Consider the following 20,830-nt stretch of genomic DNA (forward strand, 5'->3'; position numbering starts at 1 on the left):
TAAAAATAAAATATGTTAATATTGTACTTAGGTTCGTGTTATTCAAGAACACCTCTAGCATGAGTCCAAGAGTAATTGGGCCGACAACAATGTAATTTTGGTTTTTCATTTGCTCGTCTGTTAGCCCAAACCCCTCATCTGAAAACCCTAGACAGAATGGGAAAACCAACCCCTATTTGTACTTAAATCACCCAAAAATATTGTTTATTTTTTGGTTACATAAAGCTATCAAAAAACACTATCTCCTCCATCCGATCCGAAATAGCTCACTATGGCGGCGGAGGTAATGCTAATGAACGAGATAGAGGCGAAGGCTGCTAGCATGGCCATCGATTTGAATATCGATTTCAATTCCATTCAACTTCCTCGTGGTGAAGATTGTGGCATCGTCAGGTACTACACTCGATCTTCTTTCTATTTAAAAAAAAAAATACAAATCTGATTTTCACTTCTGGATAGTGATGATGAGGATGTTTACCATGACGATCAATTGGAATTCGATTCCGGGTTTGGAAACGTTATTGTAGTGGATAATCTCCCAGTTGTTCCTCGTGAAAAGTTTGAGAAACTCGAGGGTGTCATTCGGAAAATCTATAGTCAGATTGGAGTCATTAAGGAGGATGGCCTTTGGATGCCTGTTGATCCTGAGACTAAGAAAACCCTAGGTTATTGTTTTATAGAGTACAATACTCCACAGGTTCGGCTTTTATGGCTTTTGGATTTTGGTAATTATGTTCTCTTACCTTTCAATTTTTTATTTGCTTTTCTTTGATTCCTTATGGATGTAGGAAGCTGAGCTTGCTAAGGAGAAGACCAATGGGTACAAGTTGGATAGAGCACATATTTTTGCTGTTAATATGTTCGATGATTTTGATAAGTACATGAGAGTTCCGGATGAATGGGCTCCTCCTGAGATTAAACCCTACACGCCTGGGGTAATATTTTCAATTCAATGTTTTGGTTGTAAATGCATTTGGTTTACGTTTTCCTTGCAATTGCCACACACACCCATATTTAGTAGGAATGTTGATAAGCTTTGTTCTAACATATACTGACTTGGTTGAAACATTGATAGTAAGCTGCTGATAATTTGTCTCATCTTGGAGTTTGTAGCTATGGGGTCTTACTAAATAAAAACATCTAGAATTTGTAAAAGATGGTTTGATTTAATTTGGGCCAGGATCAGTGCTGAATATTTGAAATTCTTCTATACTGGCATACTTGCTTTAAGGTTTTAGACAAAAGTTAACTATTGCAGTTTCTTCTTTTGTGGCATTATGTTGAATTTATTGCTATAAGAGTTGTTTCTGCAAGTACTATTTAACCATCTTATGTGCCTGTTAATCTCAAGTCTTTAAACTCCTAACACACCTGTGTTCTCTCTGAGCTCCTGTTTATTACTTTGATGATGTTACAGGAAAATCTTCAAAAGTGGCTTACTGATGAAAAGGCACGAGATCAATTTGTAATTCGTGCTGGTACTGACACTGAAGTTCTGTGGAATGATGCAAGGCAGTCTAAAACCGAGCTCGTTTACAAACGCAGTGTAAGTAGTTTACCTCTTGTATCAAATACTGCAGCTTGGTTATCTGTTTTTCATTTCCAACAGCCATTTTTTAATGGATATAATTGATTATAAAATGTTTTTGCATACAGTACTGGACCGAAAGTTTTGTGCAGTGGTCTCCCCTGGGGACATACTTGGCAACAGTTCACAGGCAAGGAGCAGCAGTTTGGGGAGGTGCAAATACGTTTAATCGTCTAATGCGTTATGCCCATCCTCAGGTCAGAAATAGGCTTTGTTTAACATTTTCTCCGAAGTTTTCTTTTCACCTTTTCCTCGTTTTTAACCTGCAATGATACTGATAATACAGGTTAAGCTTATTGATTTTTCTCCTGGTGAAAAATTTTTGGTAACCTACAGCAGCCATGAACCAAGCAATCCTCATGATGCAAATGTGAGGCTTTCAGACTCATCTCTTGTTACTTAAATCCTGTTCTCTATTCCAATGCAGATTCTGATATAACATTTTGCATTCAGAGGGTTGTGATAAACATTTTTGATGTGAGAACTGGAAAAGTGATGAGAGATTTTAAGGGAAGTGCTGATGAATTTACAATTGGAGGAGCTGGTGGTGTTGCTGGAGTTTCTTGGCCTGTTTTCAGGTGATTCTTGTCTTTTGTTTTAATTTTATCTTCAACCATCTCCTCTCTTCTCATTTTTGGTGAGCATACTTGTGTGTAAAGAATTAGAATTGTCATGTTCCAGATGGGGAGGCGGAAAAGAGGACAAGTATTTTGCCAAACTTGGGAAAAATATGATATCTGTTTATGAAACAGAGACTTTTAGCCTTATTGACAAAAAATCTTTGAAGGTTGAAAACGTTGTGGACTTCAGTTGGTCACCAACTGATCCCATTCTTGCACTTTTTGTTCCTGAACTTGGAGGTGGAAACCAGCCTGCTAGGGTAATTGCTTGTTCTTTTGAAAGGCTCCATTATTTTATGAGTTTAGACTTGATGTCAACTAATATGCAACTTGCATGTATTTCTCAGGTGAGTCTGGTTCAAATTCCCAGTAAAGTGGAATTGAGGCAAAAGAATCTTTTCAGCGTCAGCGACTGCAAAATGTACTGGCAAAGCAACGGTGAATATCTTGCTGTAAAAGCTGACCGATACACGAAAACAAAAAAAAGTACTTATACCGGTTTTGAGCTCTTTCGCATCAAGGAAAGGGACATACCAATTGAGGTTTTGGAGCTTGATAATAAAAATGATAAGATAATCGCTTTTGCTTGGGAGCCCAAGGGGCACAGGTTTGCTGTTATACATGGGGATAATCCAAGGCCTGATATTAGCTTTTACTCGATGAAATCATCGCACAATTTGGGCCGAGTTTCAAAGCTCACTACTCTGAAAGGCAAGCAGGCAAATGCGTTATTCTGGTCACCTGGTGGCCGTTTTATTGTACTTGCTGGATTGAAGGGGTTCAATGGTCAGTTGGAATTCTTTAATGTCGATGAGCTTGAAACAATGGCAACTGCTGAACATTTTATGGCCACAGATATTGAATGGGATCCCACTGGAAGGTAAGCCAATAAAAATTGATGACATTTAACTGAACTGAGATTCTTTACTGTTCATCTTTTTTTTTTTTTTTTTAAAATAAAAAATTTATTATGCTTAAAATTTTATTCTAACAATTGCTGGCTCTATTATTGTAAAGATATGTTGCAACCGCAGTAACATCTGTTCATGAAATGGAAAATGGTTTCAATATATGGTCGTTTCATGGTAAGCTACTCTACCGGATACTGAAGGATCATTTCTTCCAGGTAATTGAATTATTGTACATAATAATATAAAAGCATGAATGGTCGGTTGCAGTTAGATAGTTTATTCTGGCATTGCGGAATCATGATTGTGGTTGTTTTGTGGAAAATGACAGTTCTTGTGGCGCCCAAGGCCCCCATCCTTCTTGAGCGCTGAGAAGGAGGAAGAGATATTAAAATACTTGAAGAAGTACAGTAAGAAGTATGATGCAGAGGACCAGGATGTTTCGATGCTATTGAGCGAACAGGATAGGGAGAAGAGAAGGATGTTGAAGGAAGAATGGGAGAAGTGGATAAGCGAATGGAGGCGGGCAAGTGAGGAAGAGAAGTTGGAGAGGCAGAGGTTGAGGGATGGAGAAGCAAGTGACGAGGAAGAGGAATACGAAGCTAAAGAAGTTGAAGTTGAGGAAATCTTGGACTTCTCCGAAGAAGTCCTTTTTGAAGAGTGAGTTGGTTAGGACACGATTTTTCAGTATGTAGGAGTGGAGTAGATGATGTTTCGGCTATTTTTATTTTAGAATTTTTGATCATCGCGCTAACACTTTGTGTTTATTTATAAATGATTGTGTGAGGCAATGCAAAAATTAGTCCCTGCATATTTTTCCAACTTGTTTTGACTGTGATACCCATGATTTAGGCATTTTAGTGAAAATTTTCAACTAATATAGTAAATAAATTTTTAATAAGATTCTAAATGATGATATATTATTTAGTTTCTAATAGAATTTTAGTTAATTACTGCTATTTAGCTTCTGCTAATTTTTTTCACTTTAATTTTTAATAAAACTTTTTAAGCATAAATGTACATTGACAATTTTAGTTAAGTTAAATTACTATATAATGATTTTAATATACTATTATTCTTTCTAAAAAATTCAGAATATTAAAATCAATTTGATGGTAATAATTTGTCAAATACTGAAATAATTGAAGTAACCTTTCCCAAAGAAATTATGAGAAATATATTCTCATGCATTTACGTCTTGGGTTGTAAATAGATGCTTGCATGTTTCTTATATACCTATTTTATCATTGTGTTCCTTTTCTCTTATTTTACTACATTTTTTCCTCTACTTCTATACTACATTATCACCTCAATTTACTCAATAATCATTCTTTTCTTTTAAGTGGATATATACTTAAACAATGCAACATCTCTGTTGAAAAAGCAACTCTAAATTAAAATACATGCTTCTTGTAAGTACATAAAACTGGTGTATAATTTCATTATTTTTGGATGATTAATTCAAGGTTCCTATTCATAATTTCATTTATGTCTCATCAATGTAATTGAAATACATGCTTAACAATTGGCCTTTTTTTATGTCTTACATTCATTTAACATGCACACAATGGTAATTGAAATATTATATACTGTCATAACATTGCCTACATAAGGGTACGGGGGCCTAGTAAGCAATGCTAGACACGGAGGGCTTAAATTTACGTAGAGTCGCCACTAACTAATTAGGGCTAGGCTACTTAGCCATCTATCGTCTAAAAGTTCAGAATTAATACTACAAAAAATTCTAAAAGTCTAGACTCGATCTCATCACCAAATTTCGGGTTCGGGAGTACAGTTACATGTGGGGAAGGTTATAACACCCCCACAACGCCTATCCAGGGACACTCTTACCACTACACCAAATCAGGGTTTTAGCGGTATTTTTAATGGCGTTTGGACAAAAAATGCCGCTAAAAATTGAGCATTAACGGCGCCTTATGTAAAACGCCTCTAAAGATTGAGCATTAGCGGCGATTTCAGGGAAGCGCCTAAAAAACGCCGCAAAAAACTTAAGCCCAACAACATAACCTTTCGGGGCTTTAGCGGCGTTTTTAAAGAAGCGCCGCTAATGCTCAGAGCTTTAGCGGTGTTTTTGAAGAAGCGTCGCTAATATTCGGGGTTTTAGCGGCGTTTTTAAAAAGCGCCGCAACTGCGCAGAGCTTTAGCGGCGTTTTTCAGGAAGCGCCGCTAATACTCGGGGTTTTAGCGACGTTTTTGAAAAAATGCCGCTAATGCTCTGGGTTTTAGCGGCGCTTTTGTAAAACCGCCGTTAATGCTCGTGGTTTTAGAGGCATTTTTTGAAAAGCGCAGCTAATGCTCAGGATTTAGTGGCGTTTTTGAAAAAGCGCCGCAAAAACATTTTATCTATCTATTTACTTTTTAATTTGTTTGATTATATTAATTAAAATTCAATTTATTTTTAATTGAATATTTGTTAAAAATGGATAAATTTGAAATAATAACACGTAGAAATAATTTAAAGTAAAAAACATAGAAAAATATTTGTTAAAATGAAAAAATTAAAATACTATTATTTAAAATAATTTTAAAATTTTTTGGGTACATGACTGATTGGTTTTTAATTTATATATTAAATAATTTCATATATAATTGTAAAAGTACGGTAGTATTAATTTTAAAATATTTAATTAATTATCATTATATATAGTTTAGGGTTTAATATATATATATATATATGGTTTAGGGTATAGGGTTTATTTAAGATTTAAGGCCGGTTTAAAGTTACAATTTTAATGTTTATAGATTATGGAATATTTAGGGATTATGGATTAGGGATTCTAGTTTAAGGATTGCGATTTAAGGTTTATGGGTTAGGGGCTAGGGGTTATGGGTTAGAGGTTAAGAGTTAGGGATTTATAGGGTTTATGGTTCGATGTTAGGTTAGGGTTTAGGGTTTAGATTAATTAGCGTGTTTTAATTTATATATTAAATAAGGTTTAGGGGTTAGGGGATACGTGTTATGGGTTAGAGTTTAAGGGTTTAGGGTTTAAGGGTTAAGGGTCGAATTAGAGTATAGTATTTTATTTAATCAGTATTTTTTAATTTATATATATTAAATAAGGTTTAGGGGTTAATGATTAATTAGGGGTTTGGGGTTAGAGATTAGAGGTTTATAGTTAGTGATTTAGGGTTTAAAGATTCGAGGTCTGATTAGGGTTTAAGGGTTAAGGGTCGAATTAGAGTATAGTATTTTATTTAATCAGTATTTTTTAATTTATATATATTAAATAAGGTTTAGGGGTTAGTGATTAATTAGGGGTTTGGGGTTAGAGATTAGAGGTTTATAGTTAGTGATTTAGGGTTTAAAGATTCGAGGTCTGATTAGGGTTTAAGGTTTAGGGTAATTAGTATTTTTTAATTTATATATTAAATAAGTTCTTATATAAGTGTAAAAGAGATAATAAAAAATTGTAAAGATTATTAATTTAAAATTGATATGCAATATACACTAATTGAATATAAAAATAAATATGTGAGATTTGGCGTTTATAGCAAAAACGCCGCTAATATGCATTAGAATTTTCCTAAACGGTGTCGTTTCATTACAATAATTGAATTTATTAGTGGCGTTTCTTCTGTAAATGGAAAAGGTAACATTAGCGGCGTTTAAGCCAAAAAATGCTGCAAATATATATTCAAAATTTTGTATACACCATCGTTTCAGTTGAGGAATATAATTTTTATACTGGCATTTTTCAGAAAAATACCGTAAATATGATTTAAAATATGTAAAAACGGCGCCGTTTTTGTAAAGGAATGAAATAATTTTGTGGCGTTTTACTGAAAGCGCCGCAAGGATTTTTAACATTTTGCCAATGCGGCGCCGTTTCTGTACTGGAATAAAATCTGATTGTGGCGTTTTTTAAGAAAACGCCGCAAGGATTTATTAAAATTTCCCAATGCGGCGCCGTTTCTGTACTGGAAAAAAATTTGATAGTGGCGTTTTTTAAAAAAACGCCGCAAGGATTTATTAAATTTTCCCAAAGCGACGCTGTTTCTGTACTGGAAAAAATCTAATAGTGGTGTTTTTTAGGAAAACGCCGCAAAAGTGAATTAACGTTTTGCAAAACATCGCTGTTTCGCTTATAATTGATTTATTTTTCAAATTCTTATATTATAATATATCATTTTTCAGCTGAAAGTGGTGGGACGCGCAGAGGTCGAGGACGTATGCTACTTAAAGATTTATACGAGTTAGATCTAGTCAAGCGTGTCAAAGTATGCAGAAACATTTTTGGTCAGCCTTTTGGATTAGAAGCTCGACTTTTAGCAGGATACTTGGGCATTATAGCACGAAATGCAAATATGTTGCCTATCAACTACGACTTATGGCATCAAATGCCCGATAGTAACAAAAACCAAGCCCTCAATAGTATTAAGGTAACGAAACGTTAATGTCATCTGTAATACTTGGGTTTAAGTTTCATTTATATTTACTTTCTTAACTTGTGTTTTTTGTAGGCGCGGTTTGCTTTAGAGGTCTCGGATACTTATGTAAAGAAGGCATTGAGAAAAAGATGGAGAGACCATAAAAGTACTTTAAAGAAAGATTATTATAAGACAAAAACAACCCTCGAAGAGAAATTGCAAAATGTCCCACCGGGTATGCTGAGGTACCAATAGAAAGATGCGGTTAGATTTTGGCATTCGAAGAAAGGCGAGGTATGATGTATTTCCAAACTCTTGTAATTATTTTGGTTTATAGTATTTACTATTTACGTACTAATAATTTCATAACGTAAGATCATGAACGAGTTGGAAAAAGCAGTAGGCAGAAACATAAATTCACTCACACAGCTGGGTCGAAAAGTTTTGCTTGTGTAGCTGAGGCCGAGGTATTTTTAATTTTTTAATACTGTCAAATATGTATTACTTTCCATTAAATAATATTTTTTCTACTATATTGTAGGAACTATCGTCAGGTCAAAAAGTTGGACGCCTTCAACTTTTTGACATTACACATAGGAAGAAAGATGGATCTCCTTTGACTCCTGAAGCTGCAGAAATTATGGTACGTTCACTTAATACAATTTGACTTGTTTTTGTTATTTATAGTGTTTATTTTCTAACGGTTTAATTCATTGCTTGTAATGAAATTATTGTTAAGTTATGTTGCATTTGTTTTTTTAATTCATATTGCGTTCCTAACTATGTGATTTATTTATTAGGAAAAACTAAAGGATAAAAAGGTGGAGTACGAAGCGATTGCTTCCAGTGATAGTTCTGTTTATCTTGAAGACATTGATAACTAAATTATTACTGAAGTTTTGGGTCCTGAAAGGTATGGTCGGGTTCGATTTCAAGGATATTTTGTTAACCCAACCCAATATTTTGGATCCAGCTCGCAGCAATACATGCCTTCAGGGAGTCAGGCTCAAGCTGAAGTTCAGAGGTTAAAAGACCAGATGGCTCAGATGCAAGCGACCACAGTTGAGGTTCAAAAGAAATATGAAGAACTCCAACTACAACTTAAAGCAGAGGCGGCAGCGAGGGAAGCAGAGGTTGCAGCGAGGGAAGCAAAGCAGAGCAGAAAGTACAACGAACTCCAACAGCAACTTCAGAATATGATGAAGATGTTTCAGCAGTCGCAACATCCGCTGTCATAGTGTATTGTATAAATATTTTTATCATTTTAACTTTTAACATTTTTGTAAAAATAATATGAATTATATTTTATTTATTGATATTTATATTATATTATTCTTTTAATTTAAAATATTATATATATTTATTACTTTTGGCTGGTTTAGATTTGGTTGCTTTTGATTTGTTGCTACAGGAGGGCTGAAAATATGGAAATTTTTTTATTACAAATATTCCAAAATTAGTGGCGTTTTTAAAAAAACCGCCGCTAAAACTCATTATTTTTAGCGGCGTTTGTGGGAAAGGCGCCGCTAAAGGTCATGTTCTTTAGCCGCGTTTATAGAAAAAGCGCCGCTAAAAGTCATGTTCTTTAGCGTTTGTAGGAAAAACACCGCAAATGTTAGCGACGTTGTCAATAGCGGCGTTTTTTGCGGCGCTTGTGAAAGGCCTAAAGAAACGCCGCTAAAAACCTGTTTTGGTGTAGTGTACGAGGTCTTAGGAGCTAGGTTTTTTTGAAACATATTAATTTCTTAATCTAGGCTAAAATCTTATGAAAATCTTAAATAAAAACTCTAAAGAAAATGCCTTTGGTTTACTTGTAACTCGATTAAGATGTGTTCACCAAACTTATCTAATTTGAAACTTAAATTAAAGATTTTTACTTTTAACAGAACCCTAAAATATACCTAAATAATTCTAGTAAAATACCTTCAATTCCTAAAATTAATTCTATTTTAGAATTCTAAAACAAACCTAGAAATTACTAATGAATCAAGAGAAATATTAAAATCCATCTATAACTTATTCGATCCTTTATTATTATTATTTTAAGATTTAATTAATAATGTTGAACTGTCAAGATCTTACGAAAGTATCCTATGTCGGGTTTATGATTTATCTTACTTTAAAATTCTTGATCTAAGGTTAAATTAGTCAAAATCTTGAAATAATATGTTTTAAATAACATTTATTAGCTTTCTTAAAAAGTTTCCAAAATAAAACACTTAGAAAGACCTACTCATGATTTACAATTCACCTATAAAAATATTTAGTTTTAATTTTAAATAAAGTTCTAAAGAATTTTTCCATATTAATTTAATATTCTAAAGAGGAATCCTATACGATATTTAAAATTAATTTAAAACCCTAAAAATAATATCTTACATATTATTTATAATTTTTCTAAGGTAAATGATAGGTAAGATCTTAAGGACTGACCTAAATCCAAATGTAAAAACTTTACGGTTTCATTAAAATGTAACACCTACTTAACTAACTTCATGTCAACAATTATAGGATGGAAAATGACCTAAAGTTCCCTCTTTTAAAACGAATTGTAATAAAATAGGAAAATTAATTAAATTGACTAAAGTTAATGAAAAGTTAAAACTCTTTCAAAATAGCAATAAAAAAAGAAAGATTAAATAAATGAAATAAATAAGACCTTAACATGATGATAATAATAATAACAATAATACACCTTATTCATAATACAATCAAAGAATCAAAGTAACATAAATAAATAATATTAAAATGTATGTAAGGGAATGTAAAAAACATAAATATAAATTGACATGAAAATAAATAAAATTATACAAGTGTGAATAAATATAAAATATTAAAATAAAGTGCGTAATTGACATTAAATATATAAGGTGTAAATGCAAATGAAAGGGAAGATATAAGTGTAAATAATTTATTTAAAATGGAAATAAAATGACATAGCTTGATTTTGGGACTAAAAGATAAAAAGTGTGGAAGGCAAAGGACTGATGTAGCAATTAATTTGCTTTTATTTTTTATATTTCAAATTAAATCGAATGTTTGAAAAAAATAAAATGGTTACGGGTGTAAATATGCCAGAAAGTGAGGGCGGTGCTGCAAAAAATTGGGTATTTTTTGTAAATTTAAAAAGTAAGGGGGTGAGAATAAATCACCGATTTTTAGCACCTATAAATGAAAAAAAAATATCCATTCTTTCATTTTAACATCATTTGTTTTTCAAAAAAAAAAAAAAACTTCCTCTTTCTCTTCCTCCTTCTATGTTGGCCATGGCTCCACCATCGAAGAGTTCAACGGCTCTCCGGCCTCCGGTGGTAAAGCCGCCGCGTATGATGGTCGAATTTTATTTTTATTTACAAAATCAAAGTTTTCTTTAAAAAAATTACTACTTTTCTTAAAAATCGAAACTTTATTTTCGAAATAGTTGAAAAAAAATCAAAACTTTGTTTTAAAAAATTTAAACTTTTCCTTTAAAATGACTAAAAAACATATTTTTATTTTAGAAATCTAAACTTTCTCTTAAAAAAACACTATTTTTCTTAAATTCAAAGCTTTTATTTTGAAATAGTTGAAAAAATCAAAATTTTATTTTAAAATTTAAACTTCTTTAAAATGACTAAAAAAACATATTTTTATTTTTTAAAATCTAAACTTTCTTTTTTTAAAAAAATGAAAACTTTTCCCAAGATCAAACCCCCCTTTAAAAAAAAAAGAAACCTTTATTTTAGAAAGGAAGACGGAAAAAATAGGATTTTTGGGGGTTCTTAGGGGCGGAGGATCGACGGTCTGGTAACGTCCCCTTCATCAGAGCCCAAAACCCGATCCCTTATAACATGTTTATGACCAAAAAAAAGATAGAAAAAAAAAAGAAATAGAATGCTTGTTGTTGTTGTTTTACCCTTTTTTTTAAGAACAAAAATATGAAAAACCTAAAAAATGATAATAGTATTTAATAATAATAGTAGTAGTGATGATAATAATAATAATTTGGGCCATTGACTGGCCCAAAAAGGAAAGGAAAAAAAAGGTCTCAAATTTACCAAAATTAAGTGGACTTCAAACAGCTCAAGAGAGAACAAAAATTTAAATGGGCCTCAAATTGGGCTGAGACAAAATGAATATTTACATATACCATTAAAGTAAATAATCAAATATATACTAATAGAATGCGAGTAACCTAGTAGCTTTTATATCATTTGTACTTGGATAGAACAGATGAAAAAATAGAAAGAAAAATCAATGTTATTTTCTTCCATTGCTTGGTAGAGTTAAAATGTGAAAGAAAAGAAAATAAAGCAATTGAAACATATATAATTTGGACTAACAAACACTTCTCTCCCATTTTCTTTCCTGTCATTATTTCAATTTGAAAGAATTAGTTTTTATGCATTAGGATAAATTTCCTCCCCTCATTCCTCTACTTTTGCACCGAAACACGCACTCAATGAATAACAAAAAGATATTTACTAAAAAAAATGCAAGTTATTTGATTGTAGCTAGTCTAGGATCAACCCAAAATATGCTATATTGGTTAGTTGAGAAATTGAATATATCAATCCTATCATTTCATACTTAATAATTGATTCATTTTATACCCTAATTGTTATCATTATTTTATATTATCAATTACCATGTCAAACCTTGAAAAACTTGAATTTGTGGTCCTTGACATATTAAGCAAGAATTATTTATCATAAGTGTTAAAAAACCGAAATTTACCTAGACGTTAAAAGTCTCGGGAATATAGTTATGCATGGGAATGAGACCTTTAAATAGGATAATGCCCAATCTATGATTTTCCTTTGTCATAATTTTCATGAAAGATTGAAAACAAAATATTTGACTATAAAAAGTCAACTTGAATTGTGGAATAGCCTAAAAGAGAGATATGACCATTAGAACCAAAAGCTTGTTATAATTGAATGAACTTAAGGTTGCAAGATTTATAAAATAGTAATTGAATATAATTTCACAATATTTAAGATAAATTCTCAATTAAAAATATGTGTAGAAAAAAATAACCGATAAGAACTTATTAGAGAAAACTTTCTCAACTTTTCATGCATTTAATGTGCTCTTGCAACGACAATATCCTGAAAAAAAAATTTTAAAATACTTTGAATTAATCTCATTCCTTTTGGTGGATAAAGATGCATTAATGAAAAATCATGAAAGTCATCCTGCTAGTTCAACTTCATTCCCAGTAGTGAATGCAACCATACATAATAATAGAAATGAAAGAAATATAGTCACGGTTGTGGTTGTGGTCATGGATATGGTCATGGACGCTATAATTACTGTTATCATGATGGTACTAATTATTATAACCACCAAATGAAAAATAAAAGGGAAAAGATGATGGTCCAAGCAATCTTTCAAAAAATATTGAAATTTTGTGCCATTGATGAGGTATGAGTGTGCATTAATGGTCACGTACCTGTTGTACGCCTGAACATCTTAATATGAGTGCTTATCACCTATCTTGGCTATTGGAGCTAGATTGACTCAAAAATTTGAGACATAAATGTGATTGTTTGGATAGACAACACATCGAATAAGTACCAAGTTGAATTTATCCTAAATTCGTTTATGACTTAATTCACTTATGACGTTCATAGTGTAATTTACCTAAGTTTTGAGTAAGTGAATAATCATTCATGTATGAGTTATGTTCTTTTATATATTAAAAACCTCTGCTCTTAAGATAGTTGGCAAAAACTTATTATGTTGGGTACATGACTTATACATGTCATGGTTTCACTCACAATAGTGGAATCATAGCTTGATAAAAAAGAGTAAACGATACCTCTCATCGGCATTGTATATGAAAATGGAACATTGTCATGAGTTATTTGTTTGAGACAAATGATTTAATCATTATTGATATAGATAATGATAATGTTTGTTGTAGAGGATACAATGGTGATAATGAGATAAAATGGATCAGATTAGGTGAATGGATTTTAACATAAATGGATCATGAATATCTTTTAAGGGTAACACATATATGATAATGTCATTGGATAAAAACTTGATTTAAGTAGCCTTACTAATGGTATATAACGAGGAGTTCAATCATGATATTTTTAATGGATTGACTCCACAACCAAAAAAATTTGTCATTAGTAGATGAAGAGTCGGAACTTGATTACAATTTATTTTAGCCCTAATTATATACGTTCAATTGGTCCCTTAGCCAGCTCACTATATAAAATTAAATGAATTGATTAATAAGAAGCTTTGAATGAATGAACAAGATGATGAATGAAAATTAGATTGCATGAATTACCAAAACAGGTAAGAGGTGACTTGGGATTAATTTAATTTCTTTGAATGATTATTTAAATGAAAAAATTAAATAATTGAAAATTTGATAATTAGTTTAATTCATTCGAAGAATTGAACGGAATTATAATTTTTTGAATATAAAGATTCAAAATAAATGAAATTTATTTGTTTAGTGTAATTTCCATCAAACTTGGAGGGTAAGTGGGATATTTTCAAACCCAAACCCCTGATGTTTTGAATGCTTTTCCTAAAATCATTAACAAATATATTAATTAAAGAGGTTTTGATTGAATTAGCAAAATCAAGACATTAAAATTTATAATGTTTCAGATTTAAATATATTTTTAAATTTTACATGAAATATAAATTAATAAAAATTTCATGATAATGATGTTTGTTATTTTATAAAATATATTTTTAAATAATTTTCTAACTAAATTGAAGTTCGGTAACTAAATTATATTAATTCAATCGGTAAAATTAATTCAATCCATCCTTTAAATAATGATATAAATAACATTAATTTAAACATCATATCATATTTTTATGTAATATAAGTGGGAAAAGATACTGTTTTATAAAAATAATTAAAATTTTAAATTAATTTTTTCGTTATTTAAAAAATATTTAGATTTTAGAGAATATTGCTAATTTACCCGTATAACATGTCTATCCATCTATTACAACTTAATTTTCAACCGTGACATTTAATGATGAAAAAATACAAATTGTTGATAATAATAGGAGAGAGAGAGGGAGAGAAGGAGCAGATAAAAATTAAAAAGAAATAAAGAATGTGGCAGGGCTAAGTGTAGGGTAGGAGAAACTGCAATTTCAGTGGACGAAGACTATAAGCTACGTAAGCCTAATGTTCCACCAGGACCCAGGCCATAGCATGCATAGTGTCATTAGGCACAAGTTACGTTGCACTGCATGCTAATCACTCCTCGTCACCACTTTCCTTTCATCTCCATTTCTTTATTATTCCTTCCTCCATTTACTAAATTGATGATTGGAGGAGCTTTCCCTTTTAGTCTACTCCTATAAATATATGAATAGGTAAATGTCGTTTGCCATTATGTTGCCAATTCCTACTGCATTCTAGCATTATAAATGAATTAGGTGAGAGAGATGAGGCAGCGGCTACCTATGCCGTTTTTGCCAATAGCTACTAACGCTGGACACACTGACTCATTAAGGAGAGGAGAGAGAAATGAATGAAGCATTTGAAGATTCATGCAAACCCCACATTTTGTATTGCGTTACCATTGGACACTTCACTTGTGTGAATGGAAATTGCACAGTGAAGTTCCAACCAAATTTCCCATGTCTATATTTAAACATCTACTATACAACGACAGTGTTGAAAAAGAGCTTCATTGTTTAAACTAAAACACCCCACAATAACCACGAACTTGTTAAGCTACTATACCTCACCAACTCCCTTTAAAATCAAGCAAACAAACCAAGGGTCGGCAAAGTAAGGCTAGGTGGCCCTGAGGATCAGGAATGGGACAAAGTGATTAAAGCCACGTCGCAGGCACGAGGAAACCGACACGTGGGAGAAGGTTATTGGGTTTGGTGGCATTTTGTTGGGGACAAAGGGGGAGACAACACTTTTAAATTAAAGAAAGGCAACCGTGGGAGATCACATGGACGGCCCCCATGTCATGTGTTGTCAAACCGCTCACTCCTCTCCCCAATTATTATACACAAACTCTACTGAGTTTTCATAAATAACGGTAACTTATGTGTTTATCAACTCATTCATATATCAAAATAATTTGACTATTGGTTAAGTGGAGAAGTAAAAATGAGGGAGGGGGGTTGATAGTTCAAAATTATATATATTTTAAAAGTCTTTTTACTCATTTTTAACACTACCAAAAAATAGAGGAAAGGAAATGAAATTTTTGTTTTCTTCAATAAATTACAAGAAGAGGGCAAAAAATCTACCAACAACACAATTAGCGTGATTTAAACTCGAGCCACACTTCCAACAATAGACACCTTGACCATTAGGCTAATACATGATACGTTTCTCTAATTTTCTCTCCTCTTACCATTCCAATTTTTTATCTCATTTATTTTTCCTATCAAATATACTCAAAAATGATTTTCTTTCTGCTTTTATATTCCTTTTTTTATAACTTTCTACTTTTATACTCAACCAAGAATTATAAACTTAATAAACTAATGATTGAGTGTTGTTCATTTTCCACAAAAAGTATGGGAAATTCTGAACCCATCCTCTTATTACTTGAAACTCAATAAAGGTAATATTTTGTTTTAGTTTCATCAAGTTTAAATTATTTATTGCTACTCATAACCTTTTTTTGTTTGTGTTTGGCCAACATTTCGCTCTATGCCCCAAAATAATTACACATTTGTATAAAATATAAAATTAAAATATATCATAATTTTAAGAACAAATACAAAACTTATCACATATAGATAAGCAATTTTCTAATATTTCTATACTATTTAGATAAAAAAATCAACCCATAAATCATACTATTAATTTATTGATTTCTTTTCCACTTGGTGTTTGAATATCTTCCATTAATTAGCTATGTAATATCAACCACTAAATGCAAAGTTTTTATATCTTCAATAATTTATAAAATTTTAAATTAATAATAAAATTATATATTTTAACTTCTAAAATAATTAAATTTAATTTATAAAAATTATAAAAATAATATAAAATAATAAAAATTATGTTTTTACTATCATACAAATATACCATCTAATTCCCAACCTAAAAATTTCTTACTTAAATAACACCATTAAAAAACAAAAGACTGCTCGAATATACATATCTGTCTCTCCACTGGCCAGTCGTAAAATCTGGCATAATCGACAGAACACGTGGCCTCTCAGAAGTAATCTAACGCGTTGGATTGTTCCTCGATCTCAGGATGGTGAAAGGACGTCGTGGTGGGTGGTCGCCGAAAACCCGGAATCTCCGGCGGCGTAAGCGACCTTATGAGGGCGAAATTGAGTCCTTTAAAGAAAGGCTGGGTTTTGACGTCGGCAGCGCCGCGTTTGGATCCCAACCGAGTGTTGGGGTCCTTGTTTAACAACCCGGAGATGAGGTCTCGAGCGTGGTGCTCGAGAAGAGAAGCAGGCGAGTGGGTTGGGAAAGTGAGTGGCCTTTTCACGATGTTGCGCAGCGTAACCTCGTTCGATGGAGCCGCAAAAGGTGTACCTCCGTATATCATCTCGTAAATGAAGATACCTAGAGACCACCAGTCCACGGCGTTACCGTGGGACCCACCGGCAGCCACCTCGGGAGATATGTACTCGTGGGTCCCTACAAATGAGCGTGACCGGGCGGTGACGGGCTCCGCCACGAAGAACAGATTGTTGGGTGCGAGCGTCTGTATCTTCTTTGACCGGAAGAAGCGGTGGAATAGGCAGGAGAGAGGGGTTGTAGGTGGACGAGAAGAGCGGTGGTTTTGGGGAGGCGTGGGATCCGGGGACGATGACGGTGATTCAACTGCTGCGATGGCATCTGAGCAAAGTGAAAGGTCGAAATCCGATAGCATGATGTGACCGTCTGATCTTACTAAAACATTTTCCGGTTTTAGGTCTCTGTAAATAATACCCAGCATGTGTAGGTACTCTAGAGCTACCAGAACCTCAGCTGCATAAAACCTGGAATAAGCAACTAATCATCAGTTTATTTAGTTCATTTTTAATGTCAGAATTGATGGAATCTGGAAACAGTGTAGTTAAATGTCTTATCGTCTGCAAATTCTCAGCAACCAGAGTAACAGAAGCATTCATCTCAAGAGTTTGCTTGCATGGCAAGGAATTTTATCAAGACAATAAATGGAAAGACACAATCGAATAAGGGAAATTCAGGCTAAAGTCTGATGTATGTAATTGCGTGAACAATCTCAGCTGTCGAGCAAGAATAAGGAAAAATAAATAAAATGCTTCCTAACACTCCCGAATTCTCGTACACTGATGAAAATTCAAATGAAAACCGAGTAAAATAGAACAAAACTCAAATAATGAAACTTTATTTTCTAATGATATTTTGGGGAAAAAATGTATATCTTATTGCTTTATAAAATAATATTTGTTTATTTGTAAAATTTATAGCAACCAAGAAATATTGGAAAAAGAAGAGAGACAAGGTTGCTTATTGAAAGAGACTTTGCAGAGTTGAGGCAGACAAGGATAAGAACAAGACAGGCTAAGTGTTTGAAAAACAGCAGAAGAAAACAAAAGACACAGATTAAAGCATGCAAGAAGGATGAGCGTAAAATCATTGTAATGAATGTGAAGGTAGTGAGCTAAGAAAACAAAAAATGATGTACCTTGCGGAGCTCAAAGAGAAGCGTTTTTGAGGGTGTTTATGTCTAAGAGAATGCAAGTCACCGCCGGAACAGTACTCCATAACTATGCAAGAGAAATGAGAAGCTTCGAACTCGGCGTACAAAGTAGGCAAAAATGGATGATCCAGCATCTTCAAGATCTTCTTCTCCATTTCAGCACGTTGCACTTTATTCTTCATGGCCAACGCTTCTTTATCCACCACCTTCATCGCATAACAGCATTTTTCATCTGCGTTGGCAAGCTGGCAGAGGTAGACGGTTCCGATGTCGCCGGAACCGATGCGGCGGATGAGCTGGAAATCACGGGACGTGAGGCCGGTTTTACGGGCGAAGGTGGCGGAACGGATAGCGGAGTAAGCCAAGTCGGAAGATCGGTGGGGTTTGAGAGAAAGGTTTTCCGGGGAAGACCGGAGCTCAAAGGAGAGACGGCTGAAGCTGCTACGGCTTTCACTTGTCATTGAACACTCACTCGATGAACTTAACTCACTTTCTGACTTCCGTTCGCACTCCAACATTTTATGTTTCTCTCTACTTGTAAGACAGGGAAAATCAACATAAAACTCTTTGATGATCTAAGAAGAAGAAGATGATGATGATGAAGAAGTCAAAAAAGAAAAAAGTGGGAATCACTTCAGATGACCGAAATTAAAGACGGTGGATAAAAGCAATCAACTTTGAACATTTTGGGTTTTAAGAAGATGATTTGATGATGAGTGGAATCAGATACCCGTAAAGGAGATGAAGGAGAGTCAAATAGTGAAGTAGAAAGAGAGCAGTAAGTTAGAAGGGGAAAAGGGAGTCAAAAACTATGGGCAAGCAAAAAGAGAAGAAATGAATGATTAGCAGAGAGGGGGCATTGAATGGGATTCAGTGAAATGCTTTGAATGCATATTTTGAAGCACATCAGAGGGGCTTTTATGATGAAGGACGGGGACCTGATATTTAGGGTTTCTAAGCAAACCCCCAAAAACCACCATGTACGTAAGCAAAGCCAAATTTCTGAGACGCATAATAAATAAAAGCAAAATGAAAACAGCCTTTTGTTTGGTTTCTTGTACTAGGAGCTTGGTTTGATGAGTGAGGCCTGAGGGGGCGGTGGGGGATATTTAATGTTTATTACGCTGCTGCTGGTGAGGTGATTATGGTGGCATGCAGTAAATCGCGGTTAATGGCTTGGCCTTTTAGCTTTTACCCATGGATTTTGGTGTTTGCCTATACTATTATTACGACTTTTGGCTTACGTTGACGTTGGGTTATCCGCCACGTGCGCCTGCTTCATATCACTTAACACTATAATAATGTGTTATTAATTAATCATTTCTTTCTAATTTCCATTTTTCAAGGTAAAATAAGCCTTAAGCTCTACTTCAAAAACACTACTACGTGATTATTTCCCTCTTTGCGTGGTAAATTAATTAAACGATTACAAATTACTTTGGATTATCAATGTATAAGAGTATGAGATTTCATTTCCCTCTCTTAATTATCAAAAAAAAAGAAAATATGGGCGCTTGGTAGTTTATCGACAAAATATAGGTAAAAATACCATCAATGTTTTTATATATTACATTTTCCCTTTTTTACTAAAAAATAGATAAATCAATCTATATACATTAAATTAAAGAGTAAATTGATATTTCTATTAAAAATTTCATCTATATCTATTGCTAAAAACTGTCGTGGTTGACCGAATAATCCGACAGATATGTCGTGTGTGCTTCATGTTGACATACATAGACCAATTTTTAACAACAGAAATGGATGAATATTTCGATAGAAAGATCAGTTTGCTCTTTGATCTAATGTATAGAGATTAATCTGTCCATTTTTTGAATAGAGAGAATAAAATACAATGTGACTCCTAATATAGAGACCTTCGTAATACTATTACCGTAAATCATGAGAAGATGAAACGTGAAATGCAGTTGTAAATCTAACCAAACCTAATCTAATCATGTATATGTATATGTATATGAATTATGATAGTAGGTCCCAAGTAGTTTTGCTAACTTATTTAGAACCAGAAGAATTTAGCAGACAAAAACCCCAATCATAGAACTGCATTGCTGACAACAACTTATGTTTCCTTTTTTACTTTAACTACAATCTTTTCTAATTATTATTTTTTAATCTTTTATATATTTATATGCATGTTCCTCATCATGCAATGTTTTTACTCTGGATCATGGTATATAAAATACTATCTTGAAAAAGAAAATATATATAATTAATCTGAAAGTAAAGGCAATGCTTGCTGTCCACAACTGGCTTCTGCTAATATCTCTAACCAAATAAAAAAAAATTAATTTTGGTTTTAAATTAAAAGAGGAAAGCAATATATAACAGTAACAGAACCATGAGACTGCAAATAGTGTTATTAAAATCCACATGGCCAAATAAAAGAGAGCATGCATGACATGTCCACCTGTTTGGGAGCAATCTCCTGGGCCCTGAGGTTGCAACAGTTAGGGCCCTAACACTTACAAGAGAGACGAGGTCCAAACACTTTCCTCATAAATGCCTAACATTTGATGACCAACTTGAATTTAATAGGGGGAGGGATTTGAGATTGAAAAACCTACAAAATTTGCTACTAAAATAGACTAAGAGGCACAACTTCTGAGTTCGATTTCGGGTTTTACTTTATAATTAATAAAAAGCAAAGATTAAGAGGCAAAAGTAGGATGAAAT

The 20,830-nt window shown here is 33.1% G+C and overlaps 2 protein-coding genes across 2 annotated transcripts; one reads left to right on the forward strand and one right to left on the reverse strand.

The window, feature by feature from the left end:
• Positions 1-205: 205 nt before the first annotated feature.
• LOC105763052 (eukaryotic translation initiation factor 3 subunit B) lies at positions 206-3,938 on the forward strand. Its single transcript, XM_012581097.2, has 11 exons — positions 206-393; positions 460-697; positions 789-935; positions 1,418-1,546; positions 1,657-1,785; positions 1,875-1,958; positions 2,042-2,166; positions 2,270-2,468; positions 2,556-3,088; positions 3,226-3,334; positions 3,448-3,938. Exons 1-11 carry the CDS (start codon positions 272-274, stop codon positions 3,778-3,780), a joined length of 2,148 nt encoding a protein of 715 aa, XP_012436551.1. The 5' UTR covers positions 206-271; the 3' UTR covers positions 3,781-3,938.
• A 12,515-nt stretch (positions 3,939-16,453) lies between these two features.
• On the reverse strand, positions 16,454-19,336 carry LOC105763053 (protein kinase PINOID). The gene is made up of 2 exons (XM_012581098.2): positions 18,122-19,336; positions 16,454-17,450 (listed from the first exon to the last, which is right to left on the reverse strand). Exons 1-2 carry the CDS (start codon positions 18,652-18,654, stop codon positions 16,670-16,672), a joined length of 1,314 nt encoding a protein of 437 aa, XP_012436552.1. The 5' UTR covers positions 18,655-19,336; the 3' UTR covers positions 16,454-16,669.
• Positions 19,337-20,830: the final 1,494 nt, after the last annotated feature.

The sequence above is a fragment of the Gossypium raimondii genome, chromosome 12 (genome assembly GCF_025698545.1).
Source record: "Gossypium raimondii isolate GPD5lz chromosome 12, ASM2569854v1, whole genome shotgun sequence".
In the NCBI taxonomy this organism is placed as follows: domain Eukaryota; kingdom Viridiplantae; phylum Streptophyta; class Magnoliopsida; order Malvales; family Malvaceae; genus Gossypium; species Gossypium raimondii.